General features: G+C 44.7%; 1 protein-coding gene across 4 annotated transcripts; it reads right to left on the bottom strand.

The window, feature by feature from the left end:
* Nucleotides 1–2140: 2140 nt before the first annotated feature.
* On the bottom strand, nt 2141–15690 carry LOC120652936. Of its 4 annotated transcripts, none has more exons than XM_039930889.1 (18): nt 15170–15690; nt 14554–14617; nt 14286–14390; nt 13588–13787; nt 12866–13039; nt 12527–12778; nt 12322–12410; nt 11643–11700; nt 11217–11405; nt 8156–8215; nt 7989–8071; nt 6525–6841; nt 6321–6412; nt 6102–6231; nt 4182–4864; nt 3812–4098; nt 2793–2960; nt 2141–2585 (listed from the first exon to the last, which is right to left on the bottom strand). In XM_039930889.1, exons 1-18 carry the CDS (start codon nt 15458–15460, stop codon nt 2450–2452), a joined length of 3378 nt encoding a protein of 1125 aa, XP_039786823.1. In that variant the 5' UTR covers nt 15461–15690; the 3' UTR covers nt 2141–2449. The 4 variants fall into 4 exon arrangements, with proteins under 4 accessions (XP_039786823.1, XP_039786820.1, XP_039786821.1 ...); XM_039930886.1 differs by having other exon boundaries at nt 4182–5353; nt 15170–15689; XM_039930887.1 differs by having other exon boundaries at nt 4182–5353; nt 14558–14617; nt 15170–15688.
* Between the last annotated feature and the right edge of the window lie 529 nt (nt 15691–16219).

The following is a 16219-nucleotide window of genomic DNA, read 5'->3' as shown; positions in this document are numbered from 1 at the left end:
GGGAGCGCCGCGCACGAGCGCACGGCCGGAAACGAGGGCGAAGCAAGCGAGCGCATGTGCGGCGGGACGGGACGGTGCGTGGAAGACCAGGAGACCCCCGCGGCCCCGCCCCAGCCAGCGAGAGAAGCTCATCGCAACACACAACGCGATGCCCAATCAGCCCACGCAAGTACAGCCGGGAGCAAAAGCTCAAAAAAGGTGCCGCGCCGCCAGCTGTACCAAAAAAGAAAAAAAAATCCATGGAGTCTCTGCTCCTGCTCCAATCCAAACGGCAGCTTCCCCTTCCGTTCCGTTCCTCGACCGCGACACGACAGCGCCCCACGTCAGCGCCCACGCTGCAGCGAGGTGGGATCCAGCGCAGCTCAACCCCGTCCGGTCCCGGGGGATGCCTGCGAGCAGGACGAGCGCGACGAGAGGTGTGAACGCAGAGTGATGCTTGAATTGCTGCTGATCGATGGCGTCTTCTCACGCGGATTTCCAGCGATCCGCTGTGTCCTCGGCTCCTCGCGCAGTCCTCGCTCTCTTGTCCTATCCGCGCGCGGCCGCGCCACGTAGGAGACCGGCACGACGACCCGGGGGAGGCAAGGCAGCCCCACCTGCCTGGACTCGGGTCGACGGCGGGGTCCCCAGGCCGCCTGTCAAAATTATTGGGAGACCGCAGTTATCAGCTGGGCTCAGTGATCTCGGGCTGACGCCGTCGTCCGTGAGAACGGGTTGTCTTTTTTTTTTGGGAACAGTGAGAACGGGTTGTCTTGGCGAGCCCCCATCCTGCTGCCTCTAATCATGTTCGAGAGGGGGGGAAAAAAAAGAAATTGCTGCCGCTCATGGTCAGGACCGGTTTCCCTGACTTCACGAGTGTTGCCTGGCTGCCCGGCGGCAGCACCATGCCCGTCGCTGGCGACAACGCTGCTGCTGCAACGGAGCTTGGAACCACCCCTGGAAACCAGCAAAACGGAGGATAAGACGAAGCACGGCAACTGCTTTTCGGGAATTTTTTTTTAAAAAAAGCAGGAGAAAGCAAGGGGAAGGCGCGAAGTGCAGAGAGGTGGGTAACGATGCAAGTATTAAATATTTTACGTCAGTGTCAATCGATAAATTAACAAAATGAATTAAAGTGATGCTTTACGTAAATAATTTGAGGGGAGAAATTAACTAAAGTAACGAGCAGATCGGAAACGAGCGATAAGCAAGCACATGTGCGGCAACACAGTGTCCAACCAATCATCTTTTTTTTTTTGAAAACCAACCAATGATCTCACGGATGTACTATAGTGTATAGCTACGAGCAAAAATGCTCCGTGCTGCCAGCTGTACAAAAGGCCTATCCCCTCTCATTTTTACTGTATTCTCCAAGAAGGAAACGCTCCTGCTCCGGCCGGTAAAGCTTCCACGCCATGACAGGTCTTCCACGTAAGCGTCCAGCGTCCTTGGTGTAAATAAAGTGGGCTCCAGCTCACTGACGAGAGGAGTGGACGCAAAATGACGGGCGTTTCACGCGGCTCCAGCGGGTCGCTGTGTCTGTCCCTCGCGGCTTTTCTCCTATCTCTGCGCCACGTAACCGACCGGCACGACGAGACGACGACCTGGTGAAGCACTGAACCTGAAGCAGCCGCCCCCCATCCGCTTTTGGACTTCAGTCTGCATCACGGGCCTCTGTCAAACTGTGAAGAGACCTCTTCTCTGTGAAGAATTTAGTGGAATTCCCATACCCCTTGACTGTGCTGCAAGAGGGAAAAAAAACTGAGGCCCTGTGAAAAATTGTTAATTTCAGTTCTGTAGCATATTTTGTTGTTACTTGACAAATAATATCTAATCATGAACAAATTAAACTTAAAAAATTCATCTTGTATAATTAGTTATTTTTTTAACTGTATTTAATGCTCTATGCATGTATCTGAACATTCGATATGACGAGTACGGTAGAAATTTTTTCAGAAACTAAACAGAGCCTGAAACGATCCTTTGCACATGCCAAGCCTGCAGAGCAAGCTGTTCTTTATGACCTCATTTCCAATTCCCCACATCAATTCCATGTTGGCGGTATGCGTAGTTTCATTCATCAGCCTTCGTGTACTTTTTGCCCCTGCAGAGCTAGACTGCCTACCTCTTCCGGTCTTTCCAAACATTAGCCTTTAACAACTGTCCACTCAGTAATGTGATCTTCCTTTTCATATCTTGGACATGCGGGTTCTGTGACCAGTTTACACAAGTTAAATCATCAGCTGAATGGTTGCACGGGATAAATTAGGATGACAACACAGACAACGCATTTACATTACACAACAATGGAACAATCAACAGCACCCACTCCGGTACCAACTGCGCCTCTGGGACGGACTGCTCCTATTAAATATGGGTCGGCCAAACCATCAGCCTATCGCCACTAACCAAGCTGAGAGAAAAAAAAAAAGAAAATGCTGCCGCTAATCATCAGCACCAGCTTATTAACCTATATACTACACGGTGCTTGCTCTATAACCTTCTCGCGCCTGCAACCGAAACAGCCGCTTTCTGCTAATAATACAACATCCTCAGGTGACAATAGAAGTGTGCCGGAGCTCAAGTAATGTCTTGACTGACGAGCCCTGTGACGAGATAAACAGCAGTGAGTCACTGTTGCAGGGTTTAACCAAGGAGCGTCAATGTACTGTAACAAATTATTGATGAACTGAAAACAAGGATGTCAGGTACTACCACGATTTTGTACTAAAACCAATTTAGAGCATGATACATAATTACACACGGTAAGCCTACTAGCAGTAAAAAATTTACTGAGGTGAAGCAGGGAATACCTTCTTTGCTTGTTTATGCCTTTACTTTCAGAAAGTCGCAAATTTTCTAAACGGGAAATCTGACCTACTGAAGACAAGTAATCAACAAAAGCAGGGCCTCTCAGCGACTGCAACAGCTTTGGAGGAACAATCGGAGACAGGGTTTCACAAAGAAGAACCTGCCGCTCCCTACACAAAGCAGTGGCAATAGCTAATCATGCATATTGTCCATAAAGATTACACAACAAACCAATAGCGAGTCAGAAATCATCAACGATTCCATCAGTGGATCCAGCAAAGTTCATAGAGATTCAGAAGAAGCTAAGAACTAAGAAGCATGCATGCTCATGCTTAAGAACTTCAACAAATGGATCTTACAGTGGCATACGCATAGAGCAAGCAATTTATTCAATCAGTTTTGGTTAATTTAACCACAAGATATACCTCACATATCTATTTAGTGGAGTACAATTTACACATAATCTGACGCTTACATGATTTTTTTAACCATGACAAAGTTTGATATGACTGACAAGTGACCATCTAGTCAGAAAAGCTGTCTAGTGAAACTGAAAAAAAATGCAAAGAAGGTTGTTGCAATAGAATTGAAGACAAAATGGCAATTTATCACTATAGTACATCAAATGTAGAAGTAGCACAATACCTAACCATGTAAGGTCAACAATAAAGTGGCACAATGATTAGGTGCTATTAGCTTTTCAAGATATGCCAGGTAGCAGATCACTTTACATTTCCAATTAATTTATGCACTACAGATAATAACTAACAGCCTATTCTAAATTTGCAAAATTGCCAGCATTTTTGTTAATGTGACTATCTATATCCACTAATATTATTATTTAGACCACTAAAATAAGATGCTCATTTTTAGTTTCATATCCACAAAACAAACTAGATCATGAGGTAATATATAGAGCTGTATACAAAGATAACCAACAATATGATAGCAGTGTATACAAGCAACTAACCTACTGGAAGAGTTATCAAAAAACCTACTGGAAGGGAATCACATCACTTACCTTCTTTTAGAAATACAATTAGTCGGATTTTGTATATGAGAAACGTTAGCAGATCCACAATTCTTCCTAAGTCCTGAACTAATAATTTTCCCAAGGGATACGGCAGCTGTACTGGCAAGCAACAAGTCTTGTGACAAATCAACAGAACTACCACCTATACATTGGGACTTCCTTGAGAAAATGCAAAGAGCATGCTGTCCATAAATAGATCCCATCTCAACCTGATTGCTGTACCAGGAAAAGTCATCTGGCTCTGTAAAAGGAGTAGAAGGTGGATCCAACATATCCTACACAGAAATATAAATGTCGAGTCAAATATTGTATTTCAGAGACATGAATCTTTAAGCAAGCAAAAGATAATATGCCTGACCTTAGTAAGAGGGTAGCAACGAGAAAGCATAAGATCTAATTCTGAGATTAAATCAGACACTCCAGAAGCAAGCTTCAAAGCTCCAGAAACTGCTCTATTATGATTAGCCTCACGGGAAAGTTCAGGACGGCAATTTCGTAGCCTGTTCCAAGTATCCTGTACTTGTTCAACCTTGCAAGAGTCATTAGATTTTTTGCCAGAGAGCAGCCAGATACTTTCAGCACGACTACATTCATCCATCAGTTGAAACCCAGCAGTTGAACAGCTTGCTTGTTCATTTCTGCCAAACGATTCCACATAAGCCTCACTTGTCTCACCAACTACATCTTCCACATCTTTCTCTCGTTCAGCCATTGCATTCTTTGCATTATCATTGTCTTCTAGTACAGTTCGGAATGCAGTGTATGTACCACTATCATGAAAGGTAGACAATTCATTGGAAACTGCCCTTGACAAAAAATCATTATCACTTATGGATGCAGATGTGCCCTCCACAATGAAGGATGACTCAGGCACACATGACACGCCCTGTGACATAAATGTATCACAAACTTGTGAAATGGACCCAGACATGTTGCTTTCAGGTGGATTTTTGAAAGAATCAGCCATTCCAAATGTCTCCATTGATTCAATGGGAAAAATGAATTCATTGGGAACCCCTTGACCATGTCTATGAGGTGCCTCTGAAAGTTGTGGGAAACCAACTTCAGTAACAGTAAATATGTCATGTTTTTCAGTATGTGCATCAGCTGGATCATCGTCAGACTCTGATAGTAGCAAAGAGCCACGCCTATTTCTTTTTAGTTGTTGATCAGATGGAAGAGGGATATCTGGAAGATCATGGAAATCATCAAGATCGTTCTTACAAGGTGAAATATCATTATGCTCAACCGAGTGGCCACGCTTCAGCTTGGATTTCTTAGCCTTTCTAGTTTTAGCTGTGCTTCTTCCTTTGATCAAAGGTGCTGTTACTTGTAAGTGCAGACCTTCAAGATATGATACTTCCATCTGTTTTTTCTTTTCTTCAGCCACAAGGATAGTTTTGTCTACCTCCATGTATATTGTTTCTGATAATTTACAAGGGAACTCCCATGGCAGCATTTTTGGTACAGTAGAATGTACCGCGTCCAAATCAAGTGAGAAAGGACCACATAAACATCCATTTGGCCTCTCTGAAAAGAAAATGGATTTTATTTAGTATTGAAAAGAAAATGGATTAGGATAGAAACAGTGACATGCTCAGCACACCTAGAGTCATCCAATTTGTGGGGGGGGGGGGGGGGGGGGATCCTTCAAGCTAAACTACATCTTTTGCTGCTAAGTAATCATTACTGCTAAGTGCTAACACATCACTCTGAAAGATCTAACACCACATCTTTTACTGGAAGAATGGAAAGGGAAGGTAATTTCTGCAACTAGATGAAACCTTTGTTTAATGGGACATATAGATGGAACCTGTGTGTAAAAGAAGTTGATTTTGAGCCAGAAACAAGCTGTAGTAAAGTAAGATCCTCCTATTCCCAGCTTAGGCTTATAAGCATATCTACTATAGCACGTGAACTGAAATTGCCCTAAAGCTAACATATCTACTATAATTGCCCTAAAGCTGTCACAGGGCTATTGGGTGCTCTATTAAAACCCCTATCAATCTATGATTGAGCTCAATGCAATAAACAAACCCAGTGTCTTCAACCTCATGTACCATAGCTTATTGGACACATAGGTTAGCCTTATTGAAGGGTCATTTCATCATAGTTTAACAGGGTCACAAACCAATTTCACAAGCAAATACAATGAATCTATTTTAGAAGCATTGTAAGTTTTACATCACTAAAAAGTTTCAAAAATGCAAACAATGGGCCAGTACACACATAACCACAAAAAATATTATTAAAATGTTTTCCTGGCAAAGAATCAAACCTGTGGATTGCTGCTTTCCTTGGTGCCAAAACTGCAGAAGCATAACCGTCCTCCTAATGTCACCTAAACAAATATCAATTACACGCTTTAACTGAGGAACGGTGACATCCACTCCCTCAGATTTACAGATCTGCATAAAGTTAGGACAGTCAACTTCAATAAATCTGGCATGCAAAAATATTCTGTAATTTCAGCCTGTAAAAAGAAAAAACTGGTTACCATGGCAACATGTGAAAGTAGCTCTGAGGTTGATGGGTATTTGAAATCCAAAGCAAGCTGATCCAAGAGATTAGGCAAAGATGGATCCTTCCCTTCACGAGTTAAGGAAAATGTCACAAAATAACAAGAGTATTAGTGTACTGCATTGGCTGAAATTATCAAGGCCATCTGTAGAAGCCTAAGAGGAAAGGATAAAATGCTCACTGTTGCTAGTCAATATGATCGGCCATTTTGTCGTCTCTGCCATCTTAAGTATGGTTGAAATAAAGCCACGATCGTCATCAAAGACAGTATCCACATCCTCAAATAGGATAAGTGTCTTGTTAACGACTTGTTTAGGAGCTTCATCATTGACCTTGGACCCTGAGTAGTATCCTGCAGGCGATTTCTGTTGATCACAGTCAATCACTACTCTTGTAGCACGGGACACTGAATTTTGATATTCAGTTGTATCAGGAGTTCCTGAAGCTGGATTCAAGGAATCATCATCCCTCAGTGGAACGATGACCTCCTCCTGTGACCTGTACAGGAGATTAAAAAAGGATGGATTCAAAGGTATATTTGCTTCAACAAGGCAACCTTGTAAAGTGTTGGACAAAAGCACATATTATTAGAACGTAAGCTACAATTCAGTACATATCTACTTGTCAGAAAAGATCTTCGCAGAACTAAGCCAAGCTACAACACTATTCATATCATCATTGCTATTTTCATGTGCCCCAAATACCTTATAGCATCATTTCCACAGGCGTTTTTCATGTATACTACTATTTCTATTGCTCAAATGCTCGTAAGAAAAATACAGTCAGCATATAAAATATTTCTGGCAAGATCTGATTTGAAGATTGGTACAATACAGTTTTATATAATGAGATGAGGATTCCAAAAATGTAAATGAACAAGCATGATTTTACAACCTGCACAAATCATGGAAGTGCATCTGTGGAACATATACAATTCCAGAATTACTGTGCTGGAATTTTACAGGTTAGAAAAATAATGTCTGTTTGCTGCTGGAACTACTAAATTTCGAAAAGAACCACCTGGAGAGCAGCTTGATTTTCTGAAGTATTATATTGCTTAATTTTTTAAAAAATGCACATATACTGCCCATTTTTTTAATTTTATGTTTATGTAACTACATCCCACGTGACGGCTTCATTGACTTAGTTCGACTCGTTAGGGTCTGAAGGAATTTTAGGTACCCAATATTATGTCTTGTCCTTTTTTCCTATGCTATGGCACATCACCCTGTTGGGTTCTACAATGCCAAGTGATGCACTGATACTCTGAAAACAATTGTGCAGACATTAAGGCTGCTGATTTAAATGCTTGTGCTATTCACATCAAATGAAAATTTTAAGTTCAAGCACAAATAATTGAAATCAACCAATTAATAGGAAAAGCTAGTGTGTTCTTCCTGAAAGATATGGTTTCAGACAATTATTAGTAAATCCATAACTAACAGTGATAATAAACATACAAAGGATGCAGACCCAAAAATTTCATTCGGTACCAATGACAATGAAAGATAAATGCCAAACGCTAACTTTGCTAAGTATCCTGATAAAAGCAAGAGATAATAACAAATTAACTAAAAGAAAAACAGCTGCAGGCTGCAGCAAAACATGATAGAACGATCATAAATATAGAAAAAACTGTCCGAACCATTTTTCAAGGCCATGTGATTTAGTTGCTTCCTCAAACTTCTGCCTTACATAAGCCCCATTTCTCATGTCAGATGTATTTACCTGGAATAATGCCTAGCTTTAATCAGTAAAATCAAATATATGAAGTAGACTGGACTTCTCAAAAAGAAATGCTGGTGGAAATACCTCTATTATATTGAATCCTTGTTCTCTGGCACATGCAAAAACTGCAGCTGATTTTCCACACTGGATAAGAACAAAGATATCATAGTAGCATAAATGAACGAGCATATGCAGGTTATATATCCATTCATAGGTATAACAAGCGGATTACACTGAGACACAGCTAAGTGCTTGCAAATATAAAAAAAAGAGTAAAATGCACTGTATGTCCTTAAAATAGTTGACCTGTTCTGTTTAGGTCCATGAACTTTGAAAATGCATTTTTAGGTACAGAATCTATTTAAGTGAGTCAATTGAGGTCCAAAACTTGCCACGCCATCGCCCGCATCCGACGTGGACGTGCCACGGTGGCACCTGGCCCGGTGAGCGCGAGCGCGCCGCCGGGCAGAGCTCGCCTGCGCCCGCGCCCGTGGCGGCCGGCCGGAGCTCCCACGCACGTACCGGCGGCCGAGCCGAGCTTGCCTTTGCCTGCACCTGCGGCGGCCGGGGCGCAGCTGCCTTCCACGCGCACCCATGGCGGCTAGGGCGGAGCTCCCCCGGAGCGCGCTCGCGCCGGCCAGGCGGACTCCGGGTGGAGCTTGCCTGCGCCCACGGCAGACGTGGCGGAGCTCCTCGGCACGCACGCTCGCGGCTGCCGGGCAGAGCTCGTCTGCGCCCGAGCCCGCGGCGGCCGGCCGGAGCTCCCCCGCGCGCACCGGCGGCCGAGCCGAGCTCCACCGCGCCGGCATAATCCAGCCACTCCGTTCACCCTCCATCCAAATTGGCTGTGTCAATGTGTTCGCCTCATCCTTGTGCACCTCTTGCACCGCTCAATTGCACCCCGCAGTACCGGAGCCGCTCACCCGCCCTATTCTTCCTCGCGGCCGGCCGGCGCACTGCCGCGGACCGCCTTGCCGTGGCCAGCTTTCTCCGGCCGCGTTCTCTTCCTCCTTGCTTTTGTCTCATGCTCGCCTTGATGCTGTAGTGCTCTCTGGCTTGACCGTTGGTCGATTTGTGCAGCAGGTTGGCCGGAACACGAAGCTCGTCAACGTTCAGCTTTCCGCCGCCGCCTCCGTCGTGGTCGACCGTGCTCCAGTCGATTTGGGGCCCTACTGTCGTGCTGTGCTGCTTTGGGGTGAGCCTCTGAGCATGCCTGTGGCGTTTCCGTGGTCAATTTGAGGCCGGCGGGTCCTTGGCGCCGTACGGAGGGGGAGCCGGCGAGGTGCTCGGAGCAGAGCGTCCTCTGCCCCGCCGCACGCCCCCATGGCTTGCCGGCGCGTGAGCTGGAGCTTCGCCGCCGCAGCCGGAGCCGAGCCGGGGCCGCTGCGAGGGAGGAGGAAGGGGGCGGCGCCACAGCCGGAGCCGAGCCGGGGCCGATGCGAGGGAGGAGGAAGGGGGCGGCGTGCGGTCTTCCAGGAGCTCTGCTCCGCCGCGAGGCCCCTGCTCCGCTGCGCTTGGGATCGGACGAGCTTGAACTCAGCGGCACGGCGCCTCGCTCGGCTCGCTCGCGGCCGCCCCTACTCCTTCTCCACCTCCTCCCACTCGCACGCGCGCCGCCGCCGCTCCGCGGCCTCCGCGCGCCGCCTCCGCCTGGATGCTGCAGGCCGCGCCACCGCCCGCCGCGGAACGCCGGAGCCCCGCGCGGCGTGGAGCCCGGTTTGCCCTTGACCGCGCACGCCGCTCGGCCCGTCCCGCCCACGACCGCCGCGCAGCAAGGGAAGGGGGCGAAGGGCGCAGGCAAGCTCTGCCTGGCGGCGCGCTCGCGTACGCCATGCTCGCGCTCACCGGGCCTGGTGCCAGGTTGACGCACGCCTCGCGTGGACCAGCGAGGGCGCCCTCTAGCTGCCACCGTGGCACGTCCACGTCGGATGCGGGCGATGGCGTGGCAAGTTTTGGACCTCAAGTGACTCACTTAAATAGATCCTGGACCTAAAAATGCATTTTCGAAGTTCATGGACCTGGACAGAACAGCTCAACTAGTTTAAGGACCTACAGTGCATTTTACTCTAAAAAAAATAACTTTTGAACAAATTGTAGGAGTTGACAACTCCTTGTTTCGAGTTCACGTAAATGTTTTACAGTCATCTAATCGAACCTAGTCGCCATGGCACCGATAAGGTGATTAGTCGAGGTTAGTCGTCGATTAGGCCGATTAGTCGAATCTAGTCAAGCCTAGTCGTCTGTATAGTCATCCTGTACATCCAGGGACCGATATGATATGCATACTATACAGTACATAGTATATAGCAGTCATCAACACCACAAATTTTGGCGGGAGCTCCAAGGCAGCAGTTATTTCCTGGCAGCAGGGAGGCATGGAGCTCCTGGGCAGCGAGTATCTCCTGGCAGCGGGGAGGCATGGAGCTCCTGGGTGTTTCCTTAGCGGCAGAATGCTCCTGGGTGGCTGGACGCACCGGTGGACGCACCTTTGGGCGGGCAGCTGCGCAAATTTTGGTGGGCGTCTGCGCATATTCTGACAGGCATTATGGGGTGAGGTGGCTTGGCAGCACATGAAGCTATGAGATATATACCCAAAACCTAATGGGCTTAATTGTCAGCACAATAGCCCATCGCCCACTAGGCGAGTTCTATCATCTCAAATCTGATCGTTTTCAAGCCTAATCTGATGACTAATCACAGTTAGTCGACGACTAACCGGACAACTAGGTTTCTAGTCGCTTAGACCTAGTCGCTGGCCCTTATCGGTGGCAAGGGAGCGATAATAGCGACTAATCGCTATTAGTCGGATGACTAGAAAACATTAACAGCCCAGTCATACCATAAATCCTTTGACCAAGTAAACACACTAGCTATTTAACATTTAAAAACAACAAAAGTGATGTATTTCCTGAATTGTATAATGGGAAGCACTAGCATATCACTAGCATGTATTAAAACCATAGCCCGCTATTTAAAACCATGATGTATTTCCTCTCTGGGTGGATGGCATTTGCTACAGGCAGACACATTCACCAAAAACCAAAAGCCTACTAGCATAAGAAAATACAAAAAGAAAAACAAGCTAAACAACATTTAAATGAAGCATGCAATTCAAATGGCAAGTATTCCTGGGAGTGGCACTCACCCCAACTGGTCCAGTGATGAGAAGCACGTTTTCACAATCAGAAGCATTGTCTGAAGAATCTACATCAGATTCATCTTGATACGAGCTATCATTTGTGTCCCCATTAGCAGCTCCAATCTTGTGGCCTCTTTCATCCCAACCTTTGAGCCATTCAGCGAGAAACTTTACATGTTCACTATTTCCACATACCTGTTTAACCAAGATAGCAGTAAACCTAAGAGAAAATATAAGCATACTACAGACACCGATTTGTATTTTCCAGAATGAAGCATGTTGGCTGCAAAGGCTGATGAAATAAAGGCAATAATTGGGATTTGGGAATCAGGCTGCACAGTTGTATCTATCATAAGCTATCATGCATGAAGGGCAGTACAACATTATCTTACAAAAAATTGAAGGGCATTACAAACACAAATAGTAGTTCACCTGGGCTGCAGTTTCAGGTCGGTACTTGTCGGTCCATAAGTAACAGGCAGGCTCACAACTGCACTAGAAATACAATGTTATGTGTAGTTGAAGTTTTGAAGATAAAAATGGTGGAGGTAGCTACTTGCCAATTACTTCTATTTGAATTAAATTTGGCTGGCCTGAAGCTTCTGATAAATAGTTATGTCAATTGTGACAAGAAAAGGTGATGAGGTCTAAGGGTCGGAACAAGCGCGAGGAAAGAAACTCCTTGTAAATTGCAACTTCAAAAAATGAAATAAATGCAACTACATTCGACTGCAACCAATAAAAAGCAAAAAGAAAAAGGATACATGCATAGTTTGAGGCCAATCTCATATCTCAGTGGATATGCAAAACCCTTGTCGGTTGTACGTTGCCTTCAGTTTCCATAGTTCATACTTCTATAGAAAAGAAACTATCTTAACGCTTGGCTCCATCTGAGCAGGTATTAACATGGAATGCCAATTGGCATGGTTACTGTCTTACTGAAGGCACCATCTGACCAAATATTGGGTTTAACAAATTTGTTCGAGCAGTTCATTGGCTAATAAGTTTCTGAGAGTTAATAATGTTCCAGTTTTGATATGCAAATATTATTGAACCAGCTAGCAGGAAGCCACAATACATCTAGGGAGAAAATATGCATAATGATGATTACCCGTTCTGAGGAACTTCTGGCCGTCCATGCAGATCAAGAAGAGAAGCTTGGCAACGGGCGTTGGACACCAAGTAGTTGTCCACATCGATCTGGAAGTTCAAATAGTAGGTCATAAATTTATGCATTGCAGATTAGAACAATAAACTATGAGAGAACAAAGCAAGCTCGTGTTCTACAGAATATTCTAGATGAACAAGAAATTTACCACATCCAAAGGACAGTTATGTTCACTTTGCTTGTCAGAGAAATTAGAGAAAGCCATTCCTGAAGTTTTACACTCAGAAAGAATCAGCTCTGCCACCTGATTGGAATGCCTCTTGCAAGTAGTTTCTATTGTTAGTGGTTTAACCAAGCCCTCAAAGAATGACACAGATTTTTGAAGAAGAGCCACAGCATCAGTGTCAAGGGAAGACAGATCAGTGATTATCCAATTGCTCCAGTGAATTAGCATACTGGCCTACAAAAAAGTATAGCACTTCACTTGACCACAAATCATGATATACCTTCCGAAAAGCTATACAAATTATGCATATGCTTGGCATACCTCCAATTGGTATGTAACATGAATAGGATAAAAAGGTGGATCCCTCTCAAAATCCCAAAGTCCATGCACATCTTCAATATTCATAACATCTTGATCTTGGCTAGCACCTTTACTCATTTTCCGAGAAGCAAAGAAAGGGTGCATTTTCTTTCCAGAAGATAACCTTCGATTTTCCTGGCAATGAAATAAAAAATACTCTAAAAAACAATATGCAACAATACTATAGACACGAAATCAACTAAAAACGAGGTACTCTCTAAAAAAATATGCAATAATACTGTAGACACGAAATCAACTAAAAACGAGGTGTGATTGCAATCACAAGTGTGTGTTTTTTCCCAAAAAAACAACTAGAGTTGCAAGTTCAGCACATATATGGAGATTGAAATGGATTGATATAACAAGCTGCTAGTGAGCATTTAAAGATCAAGGAGCGAACAATGAAAACAAGAGATAAAACATAGGGGTTATAGTATTTTTCTGCTCATACTTTATTCGTAAGGTGGCATTTGAAGTTTTAAACAGATGTAAACATAGACTTGCAGTAAGTGTGATAGTAGGAAGACATAGGCATGCCACCATTATTTTATCAATAATCCAGAAAAAAAAACTAAGGACAAATTCACAAATAAGCCAAAGGAACACAAGCAATACAACACGAAGAAAACAAAGCATCAGCACAATAGAACACAACATATCTCACCAATGCTGATGGACCTTACCTCTGCAGCCATCTTAGCCTCTGATCTTAGGTCAACTACCAATGGTGATTTATCTTGACTGGCTACCACATCCAAATCATCATTAACATGTCCTGCTTTAGACGGCGTACTCATCAAATCAACATCAATCAATATTGGTGCTGCTTCAGGTGAACCGGCTTCAATCTGGCTAATATGAAATTGCTGACAGCTACCAGGACCTTCATAGCCAATATAAAAACACACATATTTATACTTCTGCCAAAGTGGATAATAACCAGTAAAGGCATTAAAACACAACTCCATATATAACATTAAATCAAATTGTCTAGTCTACGGAGGATATAGGTGCACAATTGATCAGACATGTGATTTGAAATGCTTTATCGACATCACAACATGCATCGTAAGAGAACAACTACAGAAAGCATTTTACAGTGTACTGAAACTACATTCTATGTAGCAGGTATGTGACCACAGATAGACTGAAAGTACTTTGCAATTAAAAATAAAAATTCTCAATCTTTGAACAGAGTTCTCACAGAGCACTATTATTCAAAGTTTAGCATTTCGAACTGTGGATCTTACAACACTGTTATTACCTTTCTATAGTGCAAAATAATAGGTTAGGATCTTTGGTTGGTGCAAGTATAGGAAAAATAGTTCTAAATAGCCACTGATACCATCTAAAGAAAATAGGGGGTGGTAAAGAAACTAACCATCAGGTGACTCCAATGCCTTGCAGCGCTTTCTATTGGCATTAGGCATTTTCGGTGCTGCATCTTGCTTTCTGCCTTTCCTTTGCTTTTTCTGAGGGCTTTCATCTAAAATCCAATGGAACAAACATTCAGAAGTAAATTTCCAGCAGTATGACTATATCGCTTCTCATACATAAAGTAGCAAATAACATGAAAAATCTGATGATTGGGCTGGTGAAACATTTTAGAAATGGAAATAATTCTGAAAATTTGTGACAGGGTGGCGTACCAACCGTAATGACTTCATCCTTGCTAGCAGGATCCTGGCCAGTTTTCTCTCCTTTTGAAGGGGGCTACAAAAAAGTTTGGTATTTACACTAGAGGCGCAAGGAAAAAATGAACCGAATAGCAAACATGTACCAATTTGTTTGAATGAAAGGATATATATTTTCTTATAGGCTAAACTTAAGGCACAGATACTAACAGGCTTACAAAGTTCCCCCCATCTACATAGGTATATTTCTATTTGAAGAAGTAACAGGTGTACCTCGATTTAAGTCGTGAATGGCTGAGTTTGGCTTGTTGAATGTTATCCAGATAGTATATTAGTTACGTGGTTGGTTGCAGACTTACATCCTTATCCAAGTTTAAGTGCAGTATGATCGGTCATCAGCAGAAAAAAAAACAGCAGAAAACAAAAGATGTACATAAACACTAAAATTTTGTCGTGGTTCTCCCGCAGGCAAACTAAGTAAAACAAACAGCAGAACAACCTTATCTATCGACATCCAACTTAGCAAGACCACATTCTTCACGAGCACAGCTCAACGCAAAGGGCGAGTCAAAATCGTGTAAGACGCCGGAAGACAAACAAAAAAAAACATCAGCTGAAACGGGAAATGTACCTTCCTGCTGGGCTCTGACTTCCGCGGCTTCCTCTTCTTCTTTCCCTTCTCTGGCTCCTCCCTAACCTCCTCCATCGCCGCCTCCTCAGCCGCAGGCACAGGAGGAACAGCCTCCGGTTGTCCTCCATTGGCTGCCACTCCAGCTCCGCCGGCCGGTTTGACCAGCCCCCACGACAGCTTCGACTGCACGGACCGCCTCGGCCGCTTCCCGTCAGCCGACGGCGGCGACGGCTTCACCGGAGACGGGGACGGCGACGGCGATGGCGCCTCGGGATCGGCGGATCCGCCCATAGGTGCGCGAAATCAAATGGGGAATCGGCGCTAGGGTTTGGGTTTTGGGAGCTGGGAGCTGGGAGTAGTGCAGCGGGAGGTGGCGTCGGATTAGCTTCGCGTTTCCCGCGCGGGGGAGTGGAAAGGCGGGTAGTTTGCGCGGGCGCGCTTCATATCGCGCGGAGCGGAGGCGGCGGGCGCCGCGACCGCGGGTCCGGGACGAAAGGGACTCTGGTGAAGGTAAAACCAATCACTGGTCTCGCGGAAAAATTTCCAACTGTAATCAACCCCAATGTTCGGATCTGGAAGGTTGATGGATGAACGGCCCAGGAGTAACGTAGATGGCTGAACATGGGCCTACTTTATGGGCCACGAACGGGCTGCGTTGCATTTATCAAGTCTCTGTAATACTATACTTGCCCTCCTCTCTCCAAAAGAAAAAAAAACTTGAGCTCTCAAACACACGAAATCCTATACAAATTGCGCGATTTTTTCCCGGTGTCTGAGATTATGCTATAGTAGATGGATTTTCTTAGGTTCGAACACTAGACAACCAGCCTACATTATTAGGGATGATAGAGTGATGAAATCGAATCATATACAAAATTTTGAATTAGTCTATCCAAACATTGGGCCAGGTTTTATCGAATCAATTGAAAAAAATAATGAAGTGTGTTTCAGGAGGGGGACTCGTCACTCGTGGGTGAATGACGATCAAACATGACCATGGGTATGTTTAATTCCATGTAAAATGTTCAATCAGTCTATTCAAAATGTTGA

Source organism: Panicum virgatum, chromosome 9K (assembly GCF_016808335.1).
Source record: "Panicum virgatum strain AP13 chromosome 9K, P.virgatum_v5, whole genome shotgun sequence".
In the NCBI taxonomy this organism is placed as follows: Eukaryota; Viridiplantae; Streptophyta; class Magnoliopsida; order Poales; family Poaceae; genus Panicum; species Panicum virgatum.
Note: the sequence above shows the minus strand (reverse complement) of the source record. Positions and strands in the feature narration are given on the sequence as shown.

What these genes read in the sequence shown, in the direction of transcription:
- LOC120652936 (XM_039930886.1), bottom strand. Translation starts at nt 15,460, where the DNA reads ATGGGCGGATCCGCCGATCCCGAGGCGCCATCGCCGTCGCCGTCCCCG. An exon ending in ATAACTGTCCTTTGGATGTG is followed by an intron (nt 12,411 to 12,526) that starts GTAAATTTCTTG and finishes TTGAACTTCCAG; the next exon opens with ATCGATGTGGACAACTACTT. An exon ending in AGGAAAGCAGCAATCCACAG is followed by an intron (nt 5,354 to 6,101) that starts GTTTGATTCTTT and finishes TTTTCTTTTCAG; the next exon opens with AGAGGCCAAATGGATGTTTA.